Source organism: Chlamydotis macqueenii, chromosome 18, assembly GCF_036417535.1.
Source record: "Chlamydotis macqueenii isolate bChlMac1 chromosome 18, bChlMac1.mat, whole genome shotgun sequence".
NCBI classification, from domain to species: Eukaryota; Metazoa; Chordata; class Aves; order Otidiformes; family Otididae; genus Chlamydotis; species Chlamydotis macqueenii.
Window position 1 is genome coordinate 9755866 of NC_141573.1, and position 26773 is coordinate 9782638.

Genomic DNA, 26773 nt, shown 5'->3' on the forward strand with positions numbered 1-26773 from the left:
CCATGGGGGGTGTCATGTGACCTCAGAGGAGGCCCGGTGACATCACAGGAGGCCCGGTGACATCACCAGTGACGTCACTCACCATGGCGTCCTTGTGGGGGGAGTTGTCGCCCACCACCAGCAGCACCAGGCAGCTGGGGGGGCAAAGGTCAGGGGTCGCGGGGGGGTCACGGGGGTCACGTGGGGTCACGGGGGTCACGTGGGGTCAGGGGTCACTCACCACAGGCTGTTGGCCCCGCTGCGCTGCAGGCCCAGGTCCCCGCGGCTGCAAGGGGGGTGTCCCAGTTCATCCTAGTGCCTCCCAGTTTGATCCCAGTTCCCCCTATTTTCTCCCCAGTTCCCTCCCAGTTCTCTCCCAGTCCCTCCCAGTTCCCTTCCAGTTCCCCTCAGCTCAATCCCAGTTGCTCCCAGTCCCTCCCAGCCCCCCGGTACCCCCCCAGCTCCATCCCAGTTCAATCCCAATTCCTCCCAGTTTGATCCCAGTTTCCCCAGTACCCTCCCACTCCATCCCAGTCTGATCCCAGTGCCCCCAAATCCCATCCCAGACCCCCCCCAGTCCCCTCCCAGTCCCTCCCAGCCCCCCTAGTTCCATCCCAGTCCCCCCCGGTTCAATCCCAGTTCAATCCCAGTGCTCCTAGCCCAATCACAGTCCCTCCCAGCCCCCCCAGTTCCATCCCAGTCCCCCCCGGTTCAATCCCAGTTCAGTCCCAGTCCTCCTAGCCCAGTCCCAGTCCCTCCCAGTTCCCTCCCAATCCCCCCCGGTTCAATCCCAGTTCAATCCCAGTCCCCCCCAGTCCCCCCCCAGTCCCCTGCCAGTCCCCCCCCAGTCCCCTGCCAGTCCCCCCCCAGTCCCCCCCCAGTCCCCACCAGTCCCCCCAGTTCCATCCCAGTCCCCCCCCGGTTCAATCCCAGTGCTCCTAGCCCAGTCCCAGTCCCCCCCCAGTTCCCTCCCAGTCCCCCCCGGTTCAATCCCAGTTCAATCCCAGTTCGATGCCAGTCCTCCTAGCCCAATCCCAGTCCCTCCCAGCCCCCCCAGTTCCCTCCCAGTCCGCCCCGGTTCAATCCCAGTTCAGTCCCAGTCCTCCTAGCCCAGTCCCAGTCCCCCCCCAGTCCCTCCCAGTCCCTCCCAGTCCCCCGCAGTCCCCTCCCAGTCCCCACCAGTCCCCCCAGTTCCATTCCAGCCCCTCCCAGTTCCCTCCCAGTTCAATCCCAGCTCGATCCCAGTGCTCCGAGGGCAGTCCCAGTGCCCCGCAGCCCTGCCGCAGCGCCCCCAGTTTGCCCAGTACCTGTTGTACATGGCCCAGAGCAGGGGGGCGTTGGGCGCCGCCCCCAGCCGCCGCCGGGCCTGCTGCACCGGGGGAGGGGCGGCCGCCAGCTCCTCCTGCGGCCCGCGCGTCACAGCCCCGCCCCCGCCCCGCCCCTGTGTCACAGCCCCGCCCCTGCCCCGCCCCCGTGTCACAGCCCCACCCCCGCCCCGCCCCTGCCCCGCCCCCACCCCGCCCCCATGTCACAGCCCCGCCCCTGCCCCGCCCCCACCCTGTGACCCACAAGTGACCCTCCCCCAACCCTTAACTGAGCTCCCTGACCCACAAGTGGCCCTTGGGGCCTCCAGGTGGACTCTGGGCCCCCCAAGTGCCCCCCACAGGCCCCCCGAGTGCCCCCAGGCCCCCCAAGTGCCCCTTGAGGGCCCCCAAAACTGACCCCCAAGACCCACAAGTGGCCCTCCCCAGACCCCCAAGCGCCCCCCGGACCCACAAGTGGCCCCCCACGGGACCCCCAAGTGCCCCCCCGCCCGACCTGCGTGAAGAGGTGCGCCAGGATGAGCTCGCTGCTGGAGGACGTCAGGCCCGACAGCTGGGGGGGCACCCGTGGGACCCACGGCGACCCACCGCGACCCACGGCGACCCACCGCGATCCACCGGCACCCACAGACACCGTAGGGACCCACCGCGACCCACAGCGACCCACAGACACCGTAGGGACCCACGGCGACCCACAGACACCCACAGACACGGTAGGGACCCACAGCAACCCACAGACACCGTAGGGACCCACAGCGACCCACAGCGACCCACAGACACCGTAGGGACCCACCGCGACCCACGGCGACCCACCGCCGCCAACCGCGACCCACGGCGAACTACGGCAACCCACCATGACCCACAGCGACCCACCGGCACCCACAGACACCCACAGACACCGTAGGGACCCACCGCGACCCACAGCGACCCACAGCGACCCACAGACACCGTAGGGACCCACAGCGACCCACAGCGACCGTAGGGACCCACCGCGACCCACAGCGACCCACAGACACCGTAGGGACCCACAGCGACCCACGGCGACCCACAGACACCGTAGGGACCCACAGCTACCGTAGGGACCCGCAGCGACCCACAGCCACCCACAGACACCGTAGGGACCCACAGTGACCCACGGCCGCCCACCGCCACCCACAGCGACCCACGGCGACCCATAGGGACCCACAGTGAGCCACACGCGACCCCAAGCGACCCACAGCGCCACGGGGCCAGCAGCAGGGACCCCCCCCCAAACCCCGCCCCCTTCTGCCCCACCCCTCTCCCCATTGGCCCTCCCCACCCGCCGGCCCCGCCCACCTTGTGCGCCACCCAATCCACCCAGCCCTTGGCGCGGGGGTTGATGTTGATCAGCACCAGCCCCTCCACCGCCTCGGGGTGCAGCAGCTGTGGGGCGGGGCCAGACCCATAGCGCCCCATGGCCACGCCCCCCCACCCCATAGCGACCCCCCAGCCCCACAGCCACGCCCCCCGAGAGCCCCCAGCGACCCACAAGTGCCAAACCAAGAGACCCCACTAACCTCCTCCAGCCCCATAGCGCCCCACGGCCACGCCCCCCCAGCCCCATAGCGACCCCCCAGCCCCATAGCGACTCCCCAGCCCCATAGCGACGCCCCCCTGCCCCATAGTGACCCCCCAGCCCCACAGCCGAGCCCCCAACCCCCCAGCGACCCACAAGTGCCCAGAGACCCCACTAACCTCCTCCAGCCCCATAGCGCCCCACGGCCACGCCCCCCCGCCCCATAGCGACCCCCCAGCCCCATAGCGAACCCCCTGCCCCATAGCGATGCCCCCCGACAGCCCACAACCCCCCAGCGACCCACAAGTGCCCAACCAAGAGACCCCACTAACTTCCTCCAGCCCCATAGCGCCCCATGGCCATGCCCCCCTGCCCTATAGCGACCCGCCCTGCCCCATAGCGACCCCCCAGCCCCACAGCCATGCCCCCGAGAGCCCCCAGCGACCCACAAGTACCCAACCAAGAGACCCCACTAACCTCCTCCAGCCCCATAGCGCCCCACGGCCATGCCCTCCTGCCCCATAGTGACCCCCCCAGCCCCATAGCGACCCCCCAGCCCCATAGCCGAGCCCCCAACCCCCCAGCGACCCACAAGTGCCCAGAGACCCCACTAACCTCCTCCAGCCCCATAGCGCCCCACGGCCATGCCCCCCTGCCCCCTAGCGACCCCCCAGCCCCATAGCGACCCCCCAGCCCCACAGCCACGCCCCCCTGCCCCATAGCGACCCCCCGCCCCATAGCGACCCCCCCAGCCCCACAGCCACGCCCCCCAGCCCCATAGCGACCCCCCCAGCCCCATAGCGACCCCCCCCAGCCCCACAGAACCTCCCCCGAGATTCCCGCAGCCCCGCATTCCCCCCAAATCTGCCCCCCGCCCTGCCCCACGCCCCGCCCCACATCTCACCCCAAATTTAGCCAGGACGAAGGCGCCGGCGCCCACCCCGATGCCCACGACGCTGGCGATGCTGGGGGGGTGGGCGGGGTCAGGCCGGTGCTGACCCCGCCCCCCTGTCCCGTCCCGCTACGGGTCAGGGGCCCCCTCCCCGCCCCACAGCGCCGTGGGGCGCCCCCCTGCCCACTCACTTGAGGTGCCGGAGGACGCAGGGGACGATTTCGGCCAGTTGCTCCAGGGAGGGGTACTGGTACCTGCGGGGGAGGGGCGGGGGGCGGGGGGGGAGGGGCGACGGGGGGAGCGGCAAGGGGTCAATCGGGGGTCGAGGTGGGGGGAGGGCGGGCGAGGGGACCAATGAGGTGAAGCGATGGCGGTTGGGGGGGGGGAGGGGTGCGTAGGGTGACGCTGCCATGTGATGGCGGTCGAGGTGGGGGGACGAGGGGGCGGGGGGGTCAGCTGGGGGGGGGGAGGGGTGGGGGGGTCAACAGAGAGACGACAGGGTCAACTGGGGGTTAATGGGGGCAACTGGGGGTTAATGGGGGTCAGTGGGGTCAACTGGGGGTTAATGGGGGCAACTGGGGGTTAATGGGGGTCAACGGGGGGCTTATGGGGGGCAACTGGGGGTTAATGGGGGAAACTGGGGGTTAATGGGGGTCACGGGTCAACTGGGGGTTAATGGGGGTCAACTGGGGGTTAATGGGGGTCAACGGGGGCTTATGGGGGGCAACTGGGGGTTAATGGGGGAAACTGGGGGTTAATGGGGGGCAACTGGGGGTCAATGGGGGCAACTGGGGGTTAATGGGGGTCAACTGGGGGTTAATGGGGGGCAACTAGGTGTTACTGGGGGTCACTGGGGGTTAATGGGGATCAACTGGGGGTTAATGGGGGTTAACAGGGGTCAATGGGGGTCAACTGGGGGTTAATGGGTGCAACTGGGGGTTAATGGGGGTCAACGGGGGGTTAATGGGGGTCAGTGGGGTCAAGTGGGGGTTAGTGGGGGTCAACGGGGGTCAATGGGGGTCAACTGGGGGTTAATGTGGGCAACTGGGGATTAATGGGGGTCAACGGGGGGTTAATGGGGGTTAGTGGGGGTCAACTGGGGGTTAGTGGGGGTCAGCTGGGGGTTAATGGGGGGCAACTGGGGGTCAATGGGGGGCAACTGGGGGTCAATGGGGGTCAATGGGGGTCAACTGGGGGTTAATGGGGGTCAACGAGGGGTTAATGGGGGCAACTGGGGGTTAATGGGGGTCAGTGGGGTCAACGGGGGGTTAATGGGGGTCAACTGGGTGTTAATGGGGGTCAACGGGGTTAATGGGGGCAACTGGGGGTTAATGGGGGTCAACGGGGGGTTAATGGGGGCAACTGGGGGTTAATGGGGGTCAGTGGGGTCAACGGGGGGTTAATGGGGGTCAATGGGGGTCAACTGGGGGTTAATGGGGGCAACTGGGGGTTAATGGGGGTCAGTGGGGTCAACTGGGGGTTAATGGGGGCAACTGGGGGGTTAATGGGGGTCACTGGGATCAACTGGGGGGGTCCGTGGGGTCAACTGGGGGGGCAGTGGGGTCAACCGGGTCGTCAGAGGGGTCAACGCAGTCAACTGGGAGTCACTGGGGTCAACTGGGGGGGCAGTGGGGTCAACTGGGGGGGCAGTGGGGTCAACGCAGTCAACTGGGAGTCACTGGGGTCAACTGGGGGGAGCAGAAGAGGGGAGTGCAGACGCACCCCGGGGGGTAGGGCGGGGCGCCCACCTCCATGCCGGGGGGGTCGAGGTGGACGAGCAGGAAGTGGCTGGCGACCTCCCGCATCTCGGGGTGGGCGAAGAGCGGGGCGAAGCACGAGGCGTCTGCGGGGGAGGGGCACGGCGGGAGAGGGGGAAGGGGGCGGGACTCACGCGTGTGGCCCACGTCCGGCAGCATCAGCAGGGCGGGGCGACCAGGGCGGGGCGCGCCCTCCAGCGCCACGTGAACAGGCCCCAACGGCGTCTCCAACACCGCCCCCTGCTGGCCGGGAGGACCGGACACTGGAATGGGGAGTGGTCGCTGCCACACCCCCCACAGGTTCGCCCCCAAAATCTCACGATTTCCCCCAAGATTCCCACCTTTTGCCCGCCAAATCCCGCATTTTTGCCCCAAATTACCCCATTTCGCACCAAAATCCCCCATTTTGCCCCAAAATCTAACGATTCCCCCCAAATTCCCCCATTTTGCCCCCCAAATCCCGCATTTTTGCCCCAAATTCCCCCATTTCACACCAAAATCCCACATTTTGCCCCCGAAATCCCGGGATTTCACCCCAAATTCCCACATTTTGCCCCCAAAATCCCCCATTCTTGCCCAAAATTCCCGCATTTCACACCAAAATCCCACATTTTGCCCCCAAAATCCCGTGATTTCCCCCAAATTCCCCCGTTTCGCCCCCCAAATCCCGCATTTTTGCCCAAATTCCCCCATTTCACACCAAAAGCCCACATTTTGCCCCCAAAATCCTGGAATTTCCCCCCAAATTCCCACATTTTGCCCCACAAATCCCCCATTTTTGCCCCAAATTCCCCCATTTCGCACCAAAATCCCACATTTTGCTCCCAAAATCTAACGATTCCCCCCAAATTCCCCCATTTTGCCCACCAAATCCCGCATTTTTCCCCCAAATTCCCGCATTTCGCACCAAAATCCCACATTTTGCTCCCAAAATGCTGTGATTTCCCCAAATTCCCCCATTTTGCCCCCCAAATCCCGCATTTTTGCCCCAAATTCCCGCATTTTTGCCCCAAATTCCCACATTTTACACCAAAATTCCCACATTTTTGCCCCAAATTCCCACATTTCACACCAAAAGCCCACATTTTGCCCCCAAAATCCCGCAATTTCCCCCCAAATTCCCCCATTTTGCCCCCAAAATCTCCCATTTTGCCCCAAATTCCCGCATTTTACACCAAAATCCCACATTTTGCCCCCAAAATTCCGCATTTTTGCCCCAAATTCCCGCATTTCACACCAAAATCTGACATTTTGCCCCCCAAATCCTGCGATTTCCCCCAAATTCCCCCAAAATCCCGCATTTTTGCCCCAAATTCCCGCATTTTTGCCCCTAATTCCCCCATTTCGCACCAAAATTCCCACATTTTGCCCCAAATTCCCCGATTTTACACCAAAATCCCACATTTTGCCCCCAAAATCCCCCATTTTTGCCCCAATTCCCCCATTTCGTGCCAAAATCCCACATTTTGCTCCCAAAACCCTGTGATTTCCCCAAATTCCCCCATTTTGCGCCCCAAATCTCGCATTTCTCCCCCAAATTCTCCCATTTTGCACCATAATTCCCACATTTTGCCCCAAATTCCCCCATTTCGCACCAAAATCCCACATTTTGCCCCCCAAAATCCCACATTTTTGCCCCAAATTCCCGCATTTCGCACCAAAATCCCACATTTTGCTCCCAAAATGCTGTGATTTCCCCAAATTCCCCCATTTTGCCCCCCAAATCCCACATTTTACACCAAAATTCCCGCATTTTTGCCCCAAATTCCCCCATTTCGCACCAAAATTCCCCCATTTTGCACCAAAATCCCACATTTCACACCAAAATCCCACATTTTGCCCCCAAAATCCCGCAATTTCCCCCCAAAATCCCCCATTTTTGCCTCAAATTCCCGCATTTTACACCAAAATCCCACATTTTGCCCCCAAAATCCCCCATTCTTGCTCCAAATTCCCGCATTTTTGCCCCAAATCCCGCATTTTTGCCCCAAATTCCCCCATTTCGCACCAAAATCCCACATTATTGCCCAAAAATCCCGCGATTTCCCCAAATTCCCCCATTTTGCCCCACAAATCCTACATTTTTGTCCAAAATTCCCACGTTTCACACCAAAATCCCACATTTTGCCCCCAGAATCCCGGGATTTCACCCCAAATTCCCCCATTTTGCCCCCAAAATCCCCCATTCTTGCCTCAAATTCCCCCATTTCGCACCAAAATCCCACATTTTTCCCCCAAAACCCTGTGATTTCCCCCAAATTCCCCCAGTTTGCCCCCCAAATCCCGCATTTCTGCCCCAAATTCCCACATTTTACATCAAAATCCCACATTTTGCCCCTCAAATTTTCACATTTTGCCCGTGATTTCCCCGATTTTGCACCAAAATCCCACATTGTTGCCCCAAAATCCCGTGATTTCCCCCAAATTCCCCCGTTTCGCCCCCCAAATCCCGCATTTTTGCCCCAGATTCCCACATTTCACACCAAAAGCCCACATTTTGCCCCAAATTCCCGCATTTCGCACCAAAATCCCCCATTTTGCGCCCTCAAATCCCCCATTTTTGCCCCAAATTCCCGCATTTCGCACCAAAAGCCCACATTTTGCCCCAAATTCCCCCATTTCGCACCAAAATCCCACATTTTGCCCCCAAAATCCCGCATTTTACACCAAAATCCCACATTTTGCCCCAAAAATCGCACATTTTGCCCCCAAAATCCCCCATTTTTGCCCCAAATGCCCGCATTTCGCACCAAAATTCCCACATTTTGCCCCAAATTCCCCCATTTTGCACCATAATTCCCACATTTTGCCCCAAATTCCCCCATTAAACACACCAAAATCCCACATTTTGCTCCCAAAATGCTGTGATTTCCCCAAACTCCCGCATTTTTGCCCCAAATTCCCACATTTTACACCAACATTCCCGCATTTTTGCCCCAAATTCCCCCATTTCACACCAAAATTCCCCCATTTTGCCCAAAATTCCCGCATTTCGCACCAAAATCCCACATTTTGCCCCCAAAATCCCGTGATTTCCCCCAAATTCCCCCGTTTCGCCCCCCAAATCCCGCATTTTTGCCCAAATTCCCCCATTTCACACCAAAAGCCCACATTTTGCCCCCAAAATCCTGGAATTTCCCCCCAAATTCCCACATTTTGCCCCACAAATCCCCCATTTTTGCCCCAAATTCCCCCATTTCGCACCAAAATCCCACATTTTGCTCCCAAAATCTAACGATTCCCCCCAAATTCCCCCATTTTGCCCACCAAATCCCGCATTTTTCCCCCAAATTCCCGCATTTCGCACCAAAATCCCACATTTTGCTCCCAAAATGCTGTGATTTCCCCAAATTCCCCCATTTTGCCCCCCAAATCCCGCATTTTTGCCCCAAATTCCCGCATTTTTGCCCCAAATTCCCACATTTTACACCAAAATTCCCACATTTTTGCCCCAAATTCCCACATTTCACACCAAAAGCCCACATTTTGCCCCCAAAATCCCGCAATTTCCCCCCAAATTCCCCCATTTTGCCCCCAAAATCTCCCATTTTTGCCCCAAATTCCCGCATTTTACACCAAAATCCCACATTTTGCCCCCAAAATTCCGCATTTTTGCCCCAAATTCCCGCATTTCACACCAAAATCTGACATTTTGCCCCCCAAATCCTGCGATTTCCCCCAAATTCCCCCAAAATCCCGCATTTTTGCCCCAAATTCCCGCATTTTTGCCCCTAATTCCCCCATTTCGCACCAAAATTCCCACATTTTGCCCCAAATTCCCCGATTTTACACCAAAATCCCACATTTTGCCCCCAAAATCCCCCATTTTTGCCCCAATTCCCCCATTTCGTGCCAAAATCCCACATTTTGCTCCCAAAACCCTGTGATTTCCCCAAATTCCCCCATTTTGCGCCCCAAATCTCGCATTTCTCCCCCAAATTCTCCCATTTTGCACCATAATTCCCACATTTTGCCCCAAATTCCCCCATTTCGCACCAAAATCCCACATTTTGCCCCCCAAAATCCCACATTTTTGCCCCAAATTCCCGCATTTCGCACCAAAATCCCACATTTTGCTCCCAAAATGCTGTGATTTCCCCAAATTCCCCCATTTTGCCCCCCAAATCCCACATTTTACACCAAAATTCCCGCATTTTTGCCCCAAATTCCCCCATTTCGCACCAAAATTCCCCCATTTTGCACCAAAATCCCACATTTCACACCAAAATCCCACATTTTGCCCCCAAAATCCCGCAATTTCCCCCCAAAATCCCCCATTTTTGCCTCAAATTCCCGCATTTTACACCAAAATCCCACATTTTGCCCCCAAAATCCCCCATTCTTGCTCCAAATTCCCGCATTTTTGCCCCAAATCCCGCATTTTTGCCCCAAATTCCCCCATTTCGCACCAAAATCCCACATTATTGCCCAAAAATCCCGCGATTTCCCCAAATTCCCCCATTTTGCCCCACAAATCCTACATTTTTGTCCAAAATTCCCACGTTTCACACCAAAATCCCACATTTTGCCCCCAGAATCCCGGGATTTCACCCCAAATTCCCCCATTTTGCCCCCAAAATCCCCCATTCTTGCCTCAAATTCCCCCATTTCGCACCAAAATCCCACATTTTTCCCCCAAAACCCTGTGATTTCCCCCAAATTCCCCCAGTTTGCCCCCCAAATCCCGCATTTCTGCCCCAAATTCCCACATTTTACATCAAAATCCCACATTTTGCCCCTCAAATTTTCACATTTTGCCCGTGATTTCCCCGATTTTGCACCAAAATCCCACATTGTTGCCCCAAAATCCCGTGATTTCCCCCAAATTCCCCCGTTTCGCCCCCCAAATCCCGCATTTTTGCCCCAGATTCCCACATTTCACACCAAAAGCCCACATTTTGCCCCAAATTCCCGCATTTCGCACCAAAATCCCCCATTTTGCGCCCTCAAATCCCCCATTTTTGCCCCAAATTCCCGCATTTCGCACCAAAAGCCCACATTTTGCCCCAAATTCCCCCATTTCGCACCAAAATCCCACATTTTGCCCCCAAAATCCCGCATTTTACACCAAAATCCCACATTTTGCCCCAAAAATCGCACATTTTGCCCCCAAAATCCCCCATTTTTGCCCCAAATGCCCGCATTTCGCACCAAAATTCCCACATTTTGCCCCAAATTCCCCCATTTTGCACCATAATTCCCACATTTTGCCCCAAATTCCCCCATTAAACACACCAAAATCCCACATTTTGCCCCCCAAGTCCCACATTTTTGCCCCAAATTCCCCCATTTCACACCAAAATCCCACATTTTGCTCCCAAAATGCTGTGATTTCCCCAAACTCCCGCATTTTTGCCCCAAATTCCCACATTTTACACCAACATTCCCGCATTTTTGCCCCAAATTCCCCCATTTCACACCAAAATTCCCCCATTTTGCCCAAAATTCCCGCATTTCGCACCAAAATCCCACATTTTGCCCCCAAAATCCCGTGATTTCCCCCAAATTCCCCCGTTTCGCCCCCCAAATCCCGCATTTTTGCCCAAATTCCCCCATTTCACACCAAAAGCCCACATTTTGCCCCCAAAATCCTGGAATTTCCCCCCAAATTCCCACATTTTGCCCCACAAATCCCCCATTTTTGCCCCAAATTCCCCCATTTCGCACCAAAATCCCACATTTTGCTCCCAAAATCTAACGATTCCCCCCAAATTCCCCCATTTTGCCCACCAAATCCCGCATTTTTCCCCCAAATTCCCGCATTTCGCACCAAAATCCCACATTTTGCTCCCAAAATGCTGTGATTTCCCCAAATTCCCCCATTTTGCCCCCCAAATCCCGCATTTTTGCCCCAAATTCCCGCATTTTTGCCCCAAATTCCCACATTTTACACCAAAATTCCCACATTTTTGCCCCAAATTCCCACATTTCACACCAAAAGCCCACATTTTGCCCCCAAAATCCCGCAATTTCCCCCCAAATTCCCCCATTTTGCCCCCAAAATCTCCCATTTTTGCCCCAAATTCCCGCATTTTACACCAAAATCCCACATTTTGCCCCCAAAATTCCGCATTTTTGCCCCAAATTCCCGCATTTCACACCAAAATCTGACATTTTGCCCCCCAAATCCTGCGATTTCCCCCAAATTCCCCCAAAATCCCGCATTTTTGCCCCAAATTCCCGCATTTTTGCCCCTAATTCCCCCATTTCGCACCAAAATTCCCACATTTTGCCCCAAATTCCCACATTTCACACCAAAATCCCACATTTTGCCCCCAAAATCCCCCATTTTTGCCCCAATTCCCCCATTTCGTGCCAAAATCCCACATTTTGCTCCCAAAACCCTGTGATTTCCCCAAATTCCCCCATTTTGCGCCCCAAATCTCGCATTTCTCCCCCAAATTCTCCCATTTTGCACCATAATTCCCACATTTTGCCCCAAATTCCCCCATTTCGCACCAAAATCCCACATTTTGCCCCCCAAAATCCCACATTTTTGCCCCAAATTCCCGCATTTCGCACCAAAATCCCACATTTTGCTCCCAAAATGCTGTGATTTCCCCAAATTCCCCCATTTTGCCCCCCAAATCCCACATTTTACACCAAAATTCCCGCATTTTTGCCCCAAATTCCCCCATTTCGCACCAAAATTCCCCCATTTTGCACCAAAATCCCACATTTCACACCAAAATCCCACATTTTGCCCCCAAAATCCCGCAATTTCCCCCCAAAATCCCCCATTTTTGCCTCAAATTCCCGCATTTTACACCAAAATCCCACATTTTGCCCCCAAAATCCCCCATTCTTGCTCCAAATTCCCGCATTTTTGCCCCAAATCCCGCATTTTTGCCCCAAATTCCCCCATTTCGCACCAAAATCCCACATTATTGCCCAAAAATCCCGCGATTTCCCCAAATTCCCCCATTTTGCCCCACAAATCCTACATTTTTGTCCAAAATTCCCACGTTTCACACCAAAATCCCACATTTTGCCCCCAGAATCCCGGGATTTCACCCCAAATTCCCCCATTTTGCCCCCAAAATCCCCCATTCTTGCCTCAAATTCCCCCATTTCGCACCAAAATCCCACATTTTTCCCCCAAAACCCTGTGATTTCCCCCAAATTCCCCCAGTTTGCCCCCCAAATCCCGCATTTCTGCCCCAAATTCCCACATTTTACATCAAAATCCCACATTTTGCCCCTCAAATTTTCACATTTTGCCCGTGATTTCCCCGATTTTGCACCAAAATCCCACATTGTTGCCCCAAAATCCCGTGATTTCCCCCAAATTCCCCCGTTTCGCCCCCCAAATCCCGCATTTTTGCCCCAGATTCCCACATTTCACACCAAAAGCCCACATTTTGCCCCAAATTCCCGCATTTCGCACCAAAATCCCCCATTTTGCGCCCTCAAATCCCCCATTTTTGCCCCAAATTCCCGCATTTCGCACCAAAAGCCCACATTTTGCCCCAAATTCCCCCATTTCGCACCAAAATCCCACATTTTGCCCCCAAAATCCCGCATTTTACACCAAAATCCCACATTTTGCCCCAAAAATCGCACATTTTGCCCCCAAAATCCCCCATTTTTGCCCCAAATGCCCGCATTTCGCACCAAAATTCCCACATTTTGCCCCAAATTCCCCCATTTTGCACCATAATTCCCACATTTTGCCCCAAATTCCCCCATTAAACACACCAAAATCCCACATTTTGCCCCCCAAGTCCCACATTTTTGCCCCAAATTCCCCCATTTCACACCAAAATCCCACATTTTGCTCCCAAAATGCTGTGATTTCCCCAAACTCCCGCATTTTTGCCCCAAATTCCCACATTTTACACCAAAATTCCCGCATTTTTGCCCCAAATTCCCCCATTTCACACCAAAATTCCCCCATTTTGCCCAAAATTCCCCCATTTCACACCAAAATCCCACATTTTGCCCCCAAAATCCCGCAATTTCCCCCCAAATTCCCCCATTTTGCCCCCAAAATCCCACATTTTTGCCCCAAATTCCCGCATTTTACACCAAAATCCCACATTTTGCCCCCAAAATCCCGCATTTTTGCCCCAAATCCGGCTTTTTTGCCCCAAATTCCCCCATTTCGCACCAAAATCCCACATTTTGCCCCAAAATCCCGTGATTTCCCACAAATTTTCACATTTTGCCCCCAAATCCCCCATTTTTGCCCCAAATTCCCGCATTTCGCACCAAAATCCCACATTTTGCTCCGAAAATGCTGTGATTTCCCCAAATTCCCCCATTTTGCCCCCCAAATCCCACATTTTTGCCCCAAATTCCCACATTTTACACCAAAATTCCCCCATTTCGCCCCAAATTCCCACATTTTACAACAAAATCCCACATTTTGCCCCCAAAATTCCGCATTTTTGCCCCAAATTCCCGCATTTCACACCAAAATTCGACATTTTGCCCCCCAAATCCTGCGATTTCCCCCCAAATTCCCCCATTTTCCCCCAAATTCCCCCATTTTCCCCCAAATTCCCGCATTTTTGCCCCAAATTCCCGCATTTTTGCCCCTAATTCCCCCATTTCGCACCAAAATTCCCACATTTTGCCCCAAATTCCCCGATTTCACACCAAAATTCCCACATTTTGCCCCAATTCCCCCATTTCGTGCCAAAATCCCACATTGTTGCCCCAAAATCCCGCGATTTCCCCCCAAATTCCCCCGTTTTGCCCCCAAATGCCGCATTTTTCCCCAAAATTCCCACATTTTACACCAAAATCGCACAATTTGCCCCAAAATCCCCCATTTTTGACTCAAATTCCCTTATTTTAGCCCCAAATTCCCCCATTTCGCACCAAAATCCCACATTTTGCCCCAAATTCCCCCATTTCGCTCCAAAATCCCACATTTTGCCCCAAAATCCCGCGATTTCCCCCAAATTCCCCCATTTTGCCCCCCAAATCCCGCATTTTTGCCCCAAATTCCCCCATTTTGCCCCAAATTCCCCCATTTCACACCAAAATTCCCACATTTTGCCCCAAATTCCCACATTTCACACCAAAAGCCCACATTTTGCCCCCGAAATCCTGCAATTTCCCCCCAAATTCCCCCATTTTGCCCCCAAAATCCCCCATTTTTGCCCCAAATTCCCCCAGTTCGCAGCAAAATCCCACATTTTGCCCCCAAAATCCCCCATTTTTCCCCCAAATTCCCGCATTTTTGCCCCAAATTCCCCCATTTCGCACCAAAATTCCCACATTTTGCCCCAAATTCCCCCATTTCGCACCAAAATCCCACATTATTGCCCAAAAATCCCGCGATTTCCTCCCAAATTCCCCCGTTTCGCCCCCAAATGCCGCATTTTTGCCCAAAATTCCCACATTTCACACCAAAATCCCACATTTTGCCCCCAAAATCCTGGGATTTCACCCCAAATTCCCCCATTTTGCCCCCAAAATCCCCCATTTCGCACCAAAATCCCACATTTTGCCCCAAAATCCCGTGATTTCCCCCAAATTCCCCAATTGGGTGTCGTGGTTTTGTTAGTAAGGGGGGGCCTAAGGTGGTAGCTTCTGTAGGAAACTGCTAGAAGTCGCTCCCCTTTGTTCAGGGGACTTGGCCAGGCCTAGGGCGGACCCACTGCTGGCCAAGGCCGAGCCGATTGGTAGCAGAATGTCTCGTGATAACGCCTCTGAGATAACGTATTTAAGAATGGGAAAACAGAAAAAAAAAGGGAGAGAAGAGAAGATGTGAAGAAGCTGAGCGGGGGCAGAGGCGCAGAGGGGGAGGCGCAGGCCTCATGGGCCTTGCAGGCCTCACCCTCTGGCCTCTCGCCAGGCAGCCGACTGGGCCCGACTCAGTCCAGCCCGGCTGCAAGAAGTGGAGAGGAGATGAGAAGTGAATAAGATGTAAAAAGATCCTGAGAGGCGTCTGCCAGCCTGTTGTGAGGAACGGCTGCAGATGCCCAGGTCAGTTCAGAAGGAGTGGGAGGAGTAATGCAGCTCCTGGCCAAGATTCCCCTGCAGCCTGTGGTGACGACCATGGTGGAGCAGGTTGTCCCCCTGCAGCCCATGGAGGTCCACGGAGGAGCAGAGATCCACTTGGAGCCCGTGAAGGACCCCGTACCGGGGGAGGTGGATGCCTGAAGGCAGCTGTGGCCCATGGAGGGCCCGCTGGGACAGCTGTTCTGGAGAGACTGCACCCGTGGAAGAGATGACCCACACTGGAGCAGTTCCACGAAGGACTGTGGCCCGTGGGAGGGACCCCACGCTGGAGCAGAGGAGGAATGTGAGGAGTTCTTCCCCTGACCATGAAGCAGCGGTGTAAAACAACGCGTGATGAACTGACTGCAACCCCCATTCCCTCTTCCCCCCCTGTGCCGCTCGGGAGAGGAAGGTAGTAGAGATAATGTTAAGCTTGGGAAGAGGGAGGGGTGGATGGAGGTTATCTTGTTCTCTGTCTCATTATCCTGCTGTTTGTAGTAATAAATGAATAGTTTTCCCCAAGTTGAGTCTGTTTTGCCCGTGATGGTAACTTTAAGGATTTCTCCCTGTCCTTATCTCAAACCTCGAGCCGTTTTTCCTTATATTTTCTCTCCCTGTTCTCTCGGAGTGTGGGGGGAGTGAGAGAGAGACTGCGTAGTCTGGTCTGATTGGGGCTGAACTACGACAATGGGCTGCAGGGGGACAACCTGCTCCACCATGGTCGTCACCACAGGCTGCAGGGGAATCTTGGCCAGGAGCCGCATTACTCCTCCCCCTCCTTCTTCACTGACCTTGGCGTCTGCAGCCGTTCCTCACAACAGGCTGGTAGGTGTCTCTCAGGATCTTTTTTACATCTTATTCACTTCTCATCTCCTTTCCACTTCTTGCAGCTGGGCTGGACTGAGTCGGGCCCAGTCGGCTGCCTGGCGAGAGGCCAGAGGGTGAGGCCTGCAAGGCCCATGAGGCCTGCGCCTCCCCCTCTGCGCCTCTGCCCCCGCTCAGCTTCTTCACATCTTCTCTCCTCTCTTTTTTTTTCTGTTTTCCCATTCTTAAATACGTTATCGCAGAGGCGTTATCACGAGACATTCTGCTACCAATCGGCTCGGCCTTGGCCAGCAGTGGGTCCACCCTAGGCCTGGCCAAGTCCCCTGAACAAAGGGGAGCGACTTCTAGCAGTTTCCTACAGAAGCTACCACCTTAGGCCCCCCCCCACTAACACAACCACGACAGAGACTTAACATATACATAGTCCCCTGGCTGTATATCGTGAACAGGCCCATCCAGACCCCTACGACGTGTTCCCATTGCATGTTTTTCAATTCTTTTTAATTGTTTGTTTAGTGCCACCATATAGGAGGTCATTATTTCTTCACCAATTTGTGAAGACGTTCCCTTTTGTACCCCATAGGGTCGTCCATATAGAATTTCGAATGGACTAAGCCCTTCTCTTGCTCTTGGTCTGGTTCGTATTCGTATAAGAGCTAATGGTAAAGTTAGATTAGTTTCCTGACCCAACTTGACAATCTGTTGTTTGATTGGGTGATTCATTTTCTCCACCTGGCCACTTGATTGTGGTCGGTAAGAGGTATGTAATTGCCACTCTATCCCTAGATGGTGGCTAATTGCTTGTACTATTCTGGACACAAAATGTGGTCCTCTATCCGAGGACATTACTGCTGGGACTCCAAACCTAGGTACTATTTCCTGGAGCAGTATTTTGGTTACTTCCCAGGCTTTAGCAGTTCCGCACGGGAAAGCTTCTGGCCAGCCTGAAAAGGTATCCGTAAGTACTAATAAGTATCGATACCCCCCTTTTCTAGGGAGTTCTGAGAAATCAATCTGCCAACGTTGTCCCGGACCATTCCCCTTTCCGATTTTTTCAAGTTTCGGCCCTTTTACAACTTCAGGATTAGTCTGGAGACAAAGATCACATTGTTGAGTTACTTGTCTAGCGGTAGTGTCTAAGTTTCGCACTATTATGTTCCTGATGAGATCTTTATATAGGGCTTCTACCCCCCCCTCCCCCCAGTGTCTTTTTCTATGTTCTTCTCGGACTACTGACCATATCATGTAGGAGGGAATTACTACCCTCCCGTGTGAGGGGTAGTAATTGGCCCACCCTTCCTCATTATATGACCCCTTTAGATCATTAATAAGTTTGCCGACTTCCTTTGTGTATTCTGGTTTACCTTCTAGAAATACCTGTCCATCAGGTATTAGCGCACCCTCTACCTTGATTGTTTCTCTAGCTGCTTGTTTTGCTTCCCTATCTGCCAGCTCATTTCCTCTTTCCAATTCTGTGCTCACTTTCTGGTGTGCTTTAATATGCATAATTGCCACCTTTTTGGGAAGCTGGACTGCATTCAGGATTTTCAAAATCCCTTCTGCGTGTTTGATGGCTTTTCCATGAGCATTTAACAGTCCTCTTGCCTTCCATATTGCTCCATGGGCATGTACCACCCCAAAGGCATATTTAGGGTCAGTCCAAATGTTTACAGTCCTTCCCTGGGCTCTCTCCAGGGCTCAGGTAAGGGCTATGATCTCGGCCTTTTGGGCTGAGACGTCGGCTGATAGTGGCCTGGACTCTATCACCTTTTCAAAAGTGGTAACAGCATATCCGGAATGTCGCCTTCCATTTAACATATAGCTGCTTCCATCGGTGAACCAATGTTCGGCTCCATCGACAGGGACATCTTTAAGATCCGTTCGACTAGAATACATGGTTTCAATTGTTTCCAAGCAGTCATGACTCACCGGCTCCCCGATGTTCCCATCAAGGAATGAGGCCGGATTGATGATGTTTGTGGTCACGATTTCAACATCATCCTGTTCAACCATTATAGCTTGATATTTCAGGAACCTTTGTGGGGAAAGCCAATGCCCTCCTTTTGCTTCAAGGACCGCAGATACAGTCTGGGAAACTAGGACAGTCATTTTCTGGCCTAGAGTGAACTTTCAGGCTTCTTGAATGTTTAGAATGACAGCTGCTACTGCTCTCAGACAGCTGGGCCACTGTCGTAGTTCAGCCCCGATCGGGACCAGACTACACAGTCTCTCTCTCGCTCCCCCCACCCTCCAAGAGAATAGGAGGAGATGATATAAGAAAAACGGCTCAATTTGAGATAAGGACAGGGAGAAATTTGTAAAGTTACCGTTACAGGCAAAACAGACTCGACTTGGGGAAAAACACTCATTTGTTTCTAAAACTAGCAGGAGAATGAGACAGGGAACAAGATAACCTCCCCCCACCCCTCCCTCTTCCCGGGCTTAACATTATCTCTACTACCTTCCCCTCCCGAGCGGCATGGAGGGGGGGGTCGGGGGCGGGGGGGGGGGGGAATGGGGGTCGCAGTCAGTTCATCACGCGTTGTTTTACGCCTCTGTGTCATCGTCGGGGGAAGAACTCCTTGCATTCCTCCTCTGCTCCTTAGTGGGGTCCCTCCCACGTCCACAGTCCTCCGTGAAACTGCTCCGGCGTGGGTCATCTCTTCCACGGGGTGCAGTCCCTCTAGAACAGCTGTCCCAGCAGGCCCTCCACGGGCCACAGCCTCCTTCAGGCCTCTACCTGTTCCGGCGTGGGGTCCTCCACGGGCTGCAGGTGGATCTCTGCCCCTCCGTGGACCTCCATGGGCTGCAGGGGGACAACCTGCTCCACCATGGTCGTCACCACGAGTTGCAGAGGAATCTTGGCCAGGAGCCGCATTACTCCTCCCCCTCCTCCTTCACTGACCTTGGCGTCTGCAGCCGTTCCTCACAACAGGCTGGTAGATGTCTCTCACGATCTTTTTTACATCTTATTCACTTCAACTGCTCAACTCCTCTCCACTTCTTGCAGCCAGGCCGGGCCGAGTTGGGCCCAGTCGGCTGCCGGGCGGGAGGCCAGAGGGTGAGGCCTGCAAGGCCCACAAGGCTCGCGCTTCCCCCTCTCTGCCCGCCACTCAGCTGCTTCACATCTCTCCCTTTTTTTTTTTTTTTTCTGTTTTCCCCTATTTAAATACGTTATCGCAGAGGCGTTATCACGGGACATTCTGCTACCAATTGGCTTGGCCTTGGCCAGCAGCGGGTCCGCTCTAGGCCCGGCCGAGTCCACTGAACAAAGGGGAGCGACTTCTAGCAGTTTCCTACAGAAGCTGCCACCTTAGGCCCCCCCCCACTAACAAAACCAGAACAGCCACCCTTTCGCAGCGGCATCCAGCTGTTTGGAGAAGTATGCTACCGCCCATCTGTATGGTCCCAAATCTTGTGCCAATATTCCTAGTGCCATTCCTTGTTTTTCGTGGGAAAATAGAAAAAATGGCTTACTCACATCAGGAAGTCCCACTGCTGATGCTGACATCAGGGCTTTCTTCAGCTGATGGAAGGCTCGATCTGACTCAGCATCCCACTGGAGATCCTTTTGGTTAGCTGCTATCAGGGAATAGAGTGGCTTAACAAGCAGACCATAATCACATATCCAAAGTTGGCACCACCCCGTCATTCCTAAGAATGTCCGTAGTTCCTTTATAGTTTGTGGTCGGGGGCTTTGGCATATGGCCTCTTTCCGGGCTTGTCCTAGGATCCGTTGTCCAGCAGTGATCTCATACCCCAGGTACGTGACCTGGGGTTGTAACAACACCTCTGCCTTTTTCTTAGAAACCCGATATCCCTGTAGTCCCAGGAAATTTAACAGACTCACGGTCCAAATGACACAGGATTCTTTGGTTCTGGTTGAAAGAAGAAGGTCGTCTACATATTGTAACACCTTCCCTTCTTCTGATGGTGGTTCCCATGATTCCAAGTCCTTTGCTAGCTGATTCCCCAAAATTGTGGGGCTATTTTTAAAACCCTGCGGCAACACCGTCCATGTGAGCCGGGTCTTTCGACCACTTTTGGGATTTTCCCATTCAAAAGCAAAAATTTTCTGGCTGGCTTCATGGAGAGGGAGGCAAAAGAAAGCATCTTTTAAATCTAGGACCGTAAACCAAGCTAAATCAGGTTTTAGCATGGTTAATAGGGTATAGGGGTTAGCTACCACAGGTCCTCTGTTATTTTGTTGATGGCTCTTAAGTCTTGAACTATCCTATAGGACCCATCAGGTTTCTTAACTGGAAGTACAGGTGTATTGAATTCTGACTCACATTCTTTTAGTAGTCTTAGTTCTATGAACCGCTCTATGACAGGACAAATTCCTTCCCTATCTTCCCTTTTCAGTGGGTATTGTTTGATCTTTACGGCACTCTGTCCCTCCTTTAGTTTTACTATTGTTGGTGGTGCGTTCTTTGCTCGTCCCGGTGTATCGGTTGCCCAGACTCCGGGATATACTTGGTCAACAATTCTTGCACCAATTTCTCCTGTTGCAGGGGTACTGACCAAGGATAGACTCATAATTTGAACGTATTGGTGATCATTTACCTCCAGAGTAACTTCCCCTTGCTTAAATTTGATTGTTGCTTCTAGTTGTTCTAATAAATCCCTACCCAGAAGGGCCTTTGGAGAATTTGGCATATACAGAAATGTATGGATCCCCCACTTGCTTCCCCAATTTGTATTTTAAGGGTCTGCAAAAGTAAGCCTCTTCAGTCTGGCCTGTCGCACCTTTCACTGTAATATAATCCTTTTCCAGAGGCATCAAAGCTTGATTCAGAACAGAATAAGTCGCTCCCATGTCGACTAGAAATTTGATTTCTTTTTGTTCTTCCCCTAACTTTATTTTTCTAAGAGGGCGGCTAGTCAATTTTCTTCATCCACCTGAGCTACCGTTTTCCCTTGATTGTTGCGCCATCTAGCGTTCCTTTGGCGCTCAGGGCACTTGTTCTTCCAGTCGCCGGTCTTCTTATACAGCGCACATTGATTCCTACCCAGAGGCGTCAGCCCACGCATTGCTTTAACTGCCAGCGTGCTAGCTGTGTAGGACAGTGAAGAGGCTGACGTGTGTGTGTCCGTAGAGCTGCTAGAAAGCGTACGTGAAGAGCAGGAAGGGCTTTCAGAGCAGCCGGTTCTCGTCTTGGACAGTCGCCACACATCCCCACTTTTAGTGCCTCACCACCCCGGACAGCTTGCAAAACACGGCTGTAACTGTCCCAGCGCAAGCTGTTCAGGAAAGCACAGAAACGCGATGTTCGCGTGCTTTTAGCGCTGCTCGCAAGAAGCCTCCGGAGCAGGCACTTCTCGTGCGGCAACAACCGTGCCTGCTACGATCTTTCCTAGCCTCTTTTCCTCCGGGCAGCCGGCTTTAGCTGATGTGAAGTGTTGGTGGGCAAATCATCCAGAGAAGAGTCGCAATGCTTCTGGGCTGTTAGCAAGAGCGAGTGAAGAGCAGCAAGAGCTTTCCTTGCTGACCCTTTTCACGTGGGAGATTAGCTAGACATTGGCCGGTTTAGTGCCTTGTTTCTTCTGCGCAGCTTGCACAAAGCTCATTGTGGCTTTCGCGGTTCGAGTTGTGCATCGCCGGAGCTCTGCGGGAAAGAGCGAGAGAAGAGCCGCGAAAGCTCCGAGTGCGGCCAGCTCGCGTGTAGCCGCGATGATGCGCTGTTCGTCGGTTGGAGGGCGACGGCCTTCTGCGCGGCTGCTTCCAAGTTGACGGTAACTGCCAGCGTGCTAGCTGTGTAGGACCGTGAAGAGGCTGACGCGTGTGTGTCCGTAGAGCTGCTAGAAAGCGTACGTGAAGAGCAGGAAGGGCTTTCAGAGCAGCCGGTTCTCCTCTTGGACAGTCGCCACACATCCGCACTTTTAGTGCCTCACCACCCCGGACAGCTTGGAAAACACGGCTGTAACTGTCCCAGCGCAAGCTGTTCAGGAAAGCACAGAAACGCGATGTTCGCGTGCTTTTAGCGCTGCTCGCAAGAAGCCTCCGGAGCAGGCACTTCTCGTGCGGCAACAACCGTGCCTTCTACGATCTTTCCTAGCCTCTTTTCCTCCGGGCAGCCGGCTTTAGCTGATGTGAAGTGTTGGTGGGCAAATCATCCAGAGAAGAGTCGCAATTCTTCTGCTCTGTTAGCAAGAGCGAGTGAAGAGCAGCAAGAGCTTTCCTTGCTGACCCTTTTCACGTGGGAGATTAGCTAGACATTTGCCGGTTTAGTGCCTTGTTTCTTCTGCGCAGCTTGCACAAAGATCATTGCGGTGAAACAACACAATCCCGACTGGCGTGACATACAATTGTTATTGGATTGCCTGACTGAAACTGAGAAACAACTAATTATAAAAACAGCAGGAGAGCTTGCAAAGGAACAGTGTGGAAAGGTTACAGGAATGGATATTCAGAGGGATGGAAAAAGCAATTCCCAGAATAATAAGTTGGGCAATGTTATATGCCGTCAGACAGGGTCCTTCTGAAACGCTTGTCGAGTTCCTAGCCCGACTAAGAGATGCGATGCGCCGGCACACATCTCTAGATCCGAATTCAGAGGTAGGCGCACAGCAACTGATATCCTTTTTTTTTGGACAATCACAAGGGTATATTAGGCGCAAATTGCAAAAAGTAAGACCTCCTGAAAACAGAGCCTTAGAAAGGTTATTAGAAGAAGCACGGAGAATATTTAGCAATCGAGAGGAAAGTTACAGGCGAGACCAGAAGAAAATACTAGCTGTGGGAAGAGAAAAATGAAAATCGGAAATTTAAAGTTAAACCAATGCGTGGGCTGACCCCTCTGGGTAGGAATCAATGTGCGCTATAGAAGAAGACCGGAGACTGGAAGAACAAGTGCCCTGAGCGCCAAAGGAACGCTAGATGGCGCAACAATCAAGGGAAAACGGTAGCTCAGGTGGATGAAGAAAATTGACTAGCCGCCCTCTTAGAAAAATAAAGTTAGGGGAAGAACAAAAAGAAATCAAATTTTTAGTCGACACGGGAGCGACTTATTCTGTTCTGAATCAAGCTTTGATGCCTCTGGAAAAGGATTATATTACAGTGAAAGGTGCGACAGGCCAGACTGAAGAGGCTTACTTTTGCAGACCCTTAAAATACAAATTGGGGAAGCAAGTGGGGGATCCATACATTTCTGTATATGCCAAATTCTCCAAAGGCCCTTCTGGGTAGGGATTTATTAGAACAACTAGAAGCAACAATCAAATTTAAGCAAGGGGAAGTTACTCTGGAGGTAAATGATCACCAATACGTTCAAATTATGAGTCTATCCTTGGTCAGTACCCCTGCAACAGGAGAAATTGGTGCAAGAATTGTTGACCAAGTATATCCCGGAGTCTGGGCAACTGATACACCGGGATGAGCAAAGAACGCACCACCAACAATAGTAAAACTAAAGGAGGGACAGAGTGCCGTAAAGATCAAACAATACCCACTGAAAAGGGAAGATAGGGAAGGAATTTGTCCTATCATAGAGCGGTTCATAGAACTAAGACTACTAAAAGAATGTGAGTCAGAATTCAATACACCTATACTTCCAGTAAAGAAACCTGATGGGTCCTATAGGATAGTTCAAGACTTAAGAGCCATCAACAAAATAACAGAGGACCTGTGGTAGCTAACCCCTATACCCTATTAACCATGCTAAAACCTGATTTAGCTTGGTTTACGGTCCTAGATTTAAAAGATGCTTTCTTTTGCCTCCCTCTCCATGAAGCCAGCCAGAAAATTTTTGCTTTTGAATGGGAAAATCCCAAAAGTGGTCGAAAGACCCGGCTCACATGGACGGTGTTGCCGCAGGGTTTTAAAAATAGCCCCACAATTTTGGGGAATCAGCTAGCAAAGGACTTGGAATCATGGGAACCACCATCAGAAGAAGGGAAGGTGTTACAATATGTAGACGACCTTCTTCTTTCAACCAGAACCAAAGAATCCTGTGTCATTTGGACCGTGAGTCTGTTAAATTTCCTGGGACTACAGGGATATCGGGTTTCTAAGAAAAAGGCAGAGGTGTTGTTACAACCCCAGGTCACGTACCTGGGGTATGAGATCACTGCTGGACAACGGATCCTAGGACAAGCCCGGAAAGAGGCCATATGCCAAAGCCCCCGACCACAAACTATAAAGGAACTACGGACATTCTCAGGAATGACAGGGTGGTGCCAACTTTGGATATGTGATTATGGTCTGCTTGTTAAGCCACTCTATTCCCTGATAGCAGCTAACCAAAAGGATCTCCAGTGGGATGCTGAGTCAGATCGAGCCTTCCATCAGCTGAAGAAAGCCCTGATGTCAGCATCAGCAGTGGGACTTCCTGATGTGAGTAAGCCATTTTTTCTATTTTCCCACGAAAAACAAGGAATGGCACTAGGAATATTGGCACAAGATTTGGGACCATACAGATGGGCGGTAGCATACTTCTCCAAACAGCTGGATGCCGCTGCGAAAGGGTGGCTGTTCTGGTTTTGTTAGTGGGGGGGGGCCTAAGGTGGTAGCTTCTGTAGGAAACTGCTAGAAGTTGCTCCCCTTTGTTCAGTGGACTTTGTTCAGTAGTCCCCTGGGCCTAGGGCGGACCCACTGCTGGCCAAGGCCGAGCCAATTGGTAGCAGAATGTCCCGTGATAACGCCTCTGCGATAACATATTTAAGAAGGGGGAAACAGAAAAAAAAAAAGGGAGAGATGTGAAGGAGCTGAGCGGCGGGCAGAGAGGGGGAAGCGCGAGCCTTGTGGGCCTTGCAGGCCTCACCCTCTGGCCTCCCGCCCGGCAGCCGACTGGGCCCAACTCGGCCCGGCCTGGCTGCAAGAAGTGGAGAGGAGTTGAGCAGTTGAAGTGAATAAGATGTAAAAAGGATCCTGAGAGGCGTCTGCCAGCCTGTTGTGAGGAACGGCTGCAGACGCCAAGGTCAGTTCAGAAGGAGGGGGAGGAGTAATGTGGCTCCTGGCCAAGATTCCTCTGCAACTCGTGGTGACGACCATGGTGGAGCAGGTTGTCCCCCTGCAGCCCGTGGAGGTCCACGGAGGGGCAGAGATCCACCTGCAGCCTGTGGAGGACCCCACGCCGGAACAGGTAGAGGCCTGAAGGCGGCTGTGGCCCGTGGAGGGCCCGCTGGGACAGCTGTTCTAGAGGGACTGCACCCCGTGGAAGAGATGACCCACGCCGGAGCAGTTTCACGGAGGACTGTGGCCCGTGGGAGGGACCCCACTAAGGAGCAGAGGAGGAATGCAAGTTCTTCCCCCGACGATGACACAGTGGCGTAAAACAACGCATGATGAACCGACTGCAACCCCCATTCCCCCCCCCCCCCGCCCCCGACCCCCCCCTCCATGCCGCTCGGGAGGGGAAGGTAGTAGAGATAATGTTAAGCCCGGGAAGAGGGAGGGGTGGGGGGAGGTTATCTTGTTCCCTGTCTCATTCTCCTGCTAGTTTTAGAAATAAATGAGTGTTTTTCCCCAAGTCGAGTCTGTTTTGCCTGTAACGGTAACTTTAAAAATTTCTCCCCGTCCTTATCTCAAACCTCGAGCCGTTTTTCTTATATCATCTCCTCCTATTCTCTCGGAGGGTGGGGGGAGCGAGAGAGAGACTGTGTAGTCTGGTCCCAATCGGGGCTGAACTACGACAGTGGCCCAGCTGTCTGAGAGCAGTAGCAGCTGTCATTCTAAACATTCAAGAAGCCTGAAAGTTCACTCTAGGCCAGAAAATGACTGTCCTAGTTTCCCAGACTGTATCTGCGGTCCTTGAAGCAAAAGGAGGGCATTGGCTTTCCCCACAAAGGTTCCTGAAATATCAAGCTATAATGGTTGAACAGGATGATGTTGAAATCATGACCACAAACATCATCAATCCGGCCTCATTCCTTGATGGGAACATCGGGGAGCCGACTGCTTGGAAACAATTGAAACCATGTATTCTAGTCGAATGGATCTTAAAGATGTCCCTGTCGATGGAGCCGAACATTGGTTCACCGATGGAAGCAGCTATATGTTAAATGGAAGGCGACATTCCGGATATGCTGTTACCACTTTTGAAAAGGTGATAGAGTCCAGGCCACTATCAGCCGACGTCTCAGCCCAAAAGGCCGAGATCATAGCCCTTACCTGAGCCCTGGAGAGAGCCCAGGGAAGGACTGTAAACATTTGGACTGACCCTAAATATGCCTTTGGGGTGGTACATGCCCATGGAGCAATATGGAAGGCAAGAGGACTGTTAAATTCTCATGGAAAAACCATCAAACACGCAGAAGGGATTTTGAAAATCCTGAATGCAGTCCAGCTTCCCAAAAAGGTGGCAATTATGCATATTAAAGCACACCAGAAAGTGAGCACAGAATTGGAAAGAGGAAATGAGCTGGCAGATAGGGAAGCAAAACAAGCAGCTAGAGAAACAATCAAGGTAGAGGGTGCGCTAATACCTGATGGACAGGTATTTCTAGAAGGTAAACCAGAACACACAAAGGAAGTCGGCAAACTTATTAATGATCTAAAGGGGTCATA

At 53.1% G+C, this 26773-nt stretch overlaps 2 protein-coding genes and 1 long non-coding RNA gene across 3 annotated transcripts in view; 1 reads left to right on the forward strand and 2 right to left on the reverse strand.

Moving 5' to 3' along the window:
• The window catches only part of LOC147598498 (TBC1 domain family member 24-like), a 197496-nt gene that overhangs the window by 161524 nt on the left and 9199 nt on the right, over positions 1-26773 (forward strand).
• LOC147598499 (uncharacterized) overlaps positions 1-26773 on the reverse strand; it is a 201341-nt gene that overhangs the window by 1338 nt on the left and 173230 nt on the right. The window lies entirely within an intron of this gene.
• LOC147598500 (protein NDRG2-like) lies at positions 23-21085 on the reverse strand. Its single transcript, XM_086762610.1, has 10 exons — positions 21016-21085; positions 5622-5750; positions 5453-5573; positions 3922-3984; positions 3743-3803; positions 2619-2705; positions 1798-1854; positions 1287-1381; positions 221-265; positions 23-134 (listed from the first exon to the last, which is right to left on the reverse strand). Exons 1-10 carry the CDS (start codon positions 21083-21085, stop codon positions 23-25), a joined length of 840 nt encoding a protein of 279 aa, XP_086618736.1.

Excerpts from the sequence above, each read along its gene's own strand:
- LOC147598500 (XM_086762610.1), bottom strand. The coding sequence starts at position 21,085 with ATGGGAGCGACTTATTCTGTTCTGAATCAAGCTTTGATGCCTCTGGAA. Across the intron at positions 2,706-3,742 it reads TCGTCCTGGCTAAATTTGGG|CTGCTGCACCCCGAGGCGGT; the intron begins GTGAGATGTGGG and ends CCCGCCCCACAG. Across the intron at positions 1,855-2,618 it reads TGGATTGGGTGGCGCACAAG|CTGTCGGGCCTGACGTCCTC; the intron begins GTGGGCGGGGCC and ends GTGCCCCCCCAG.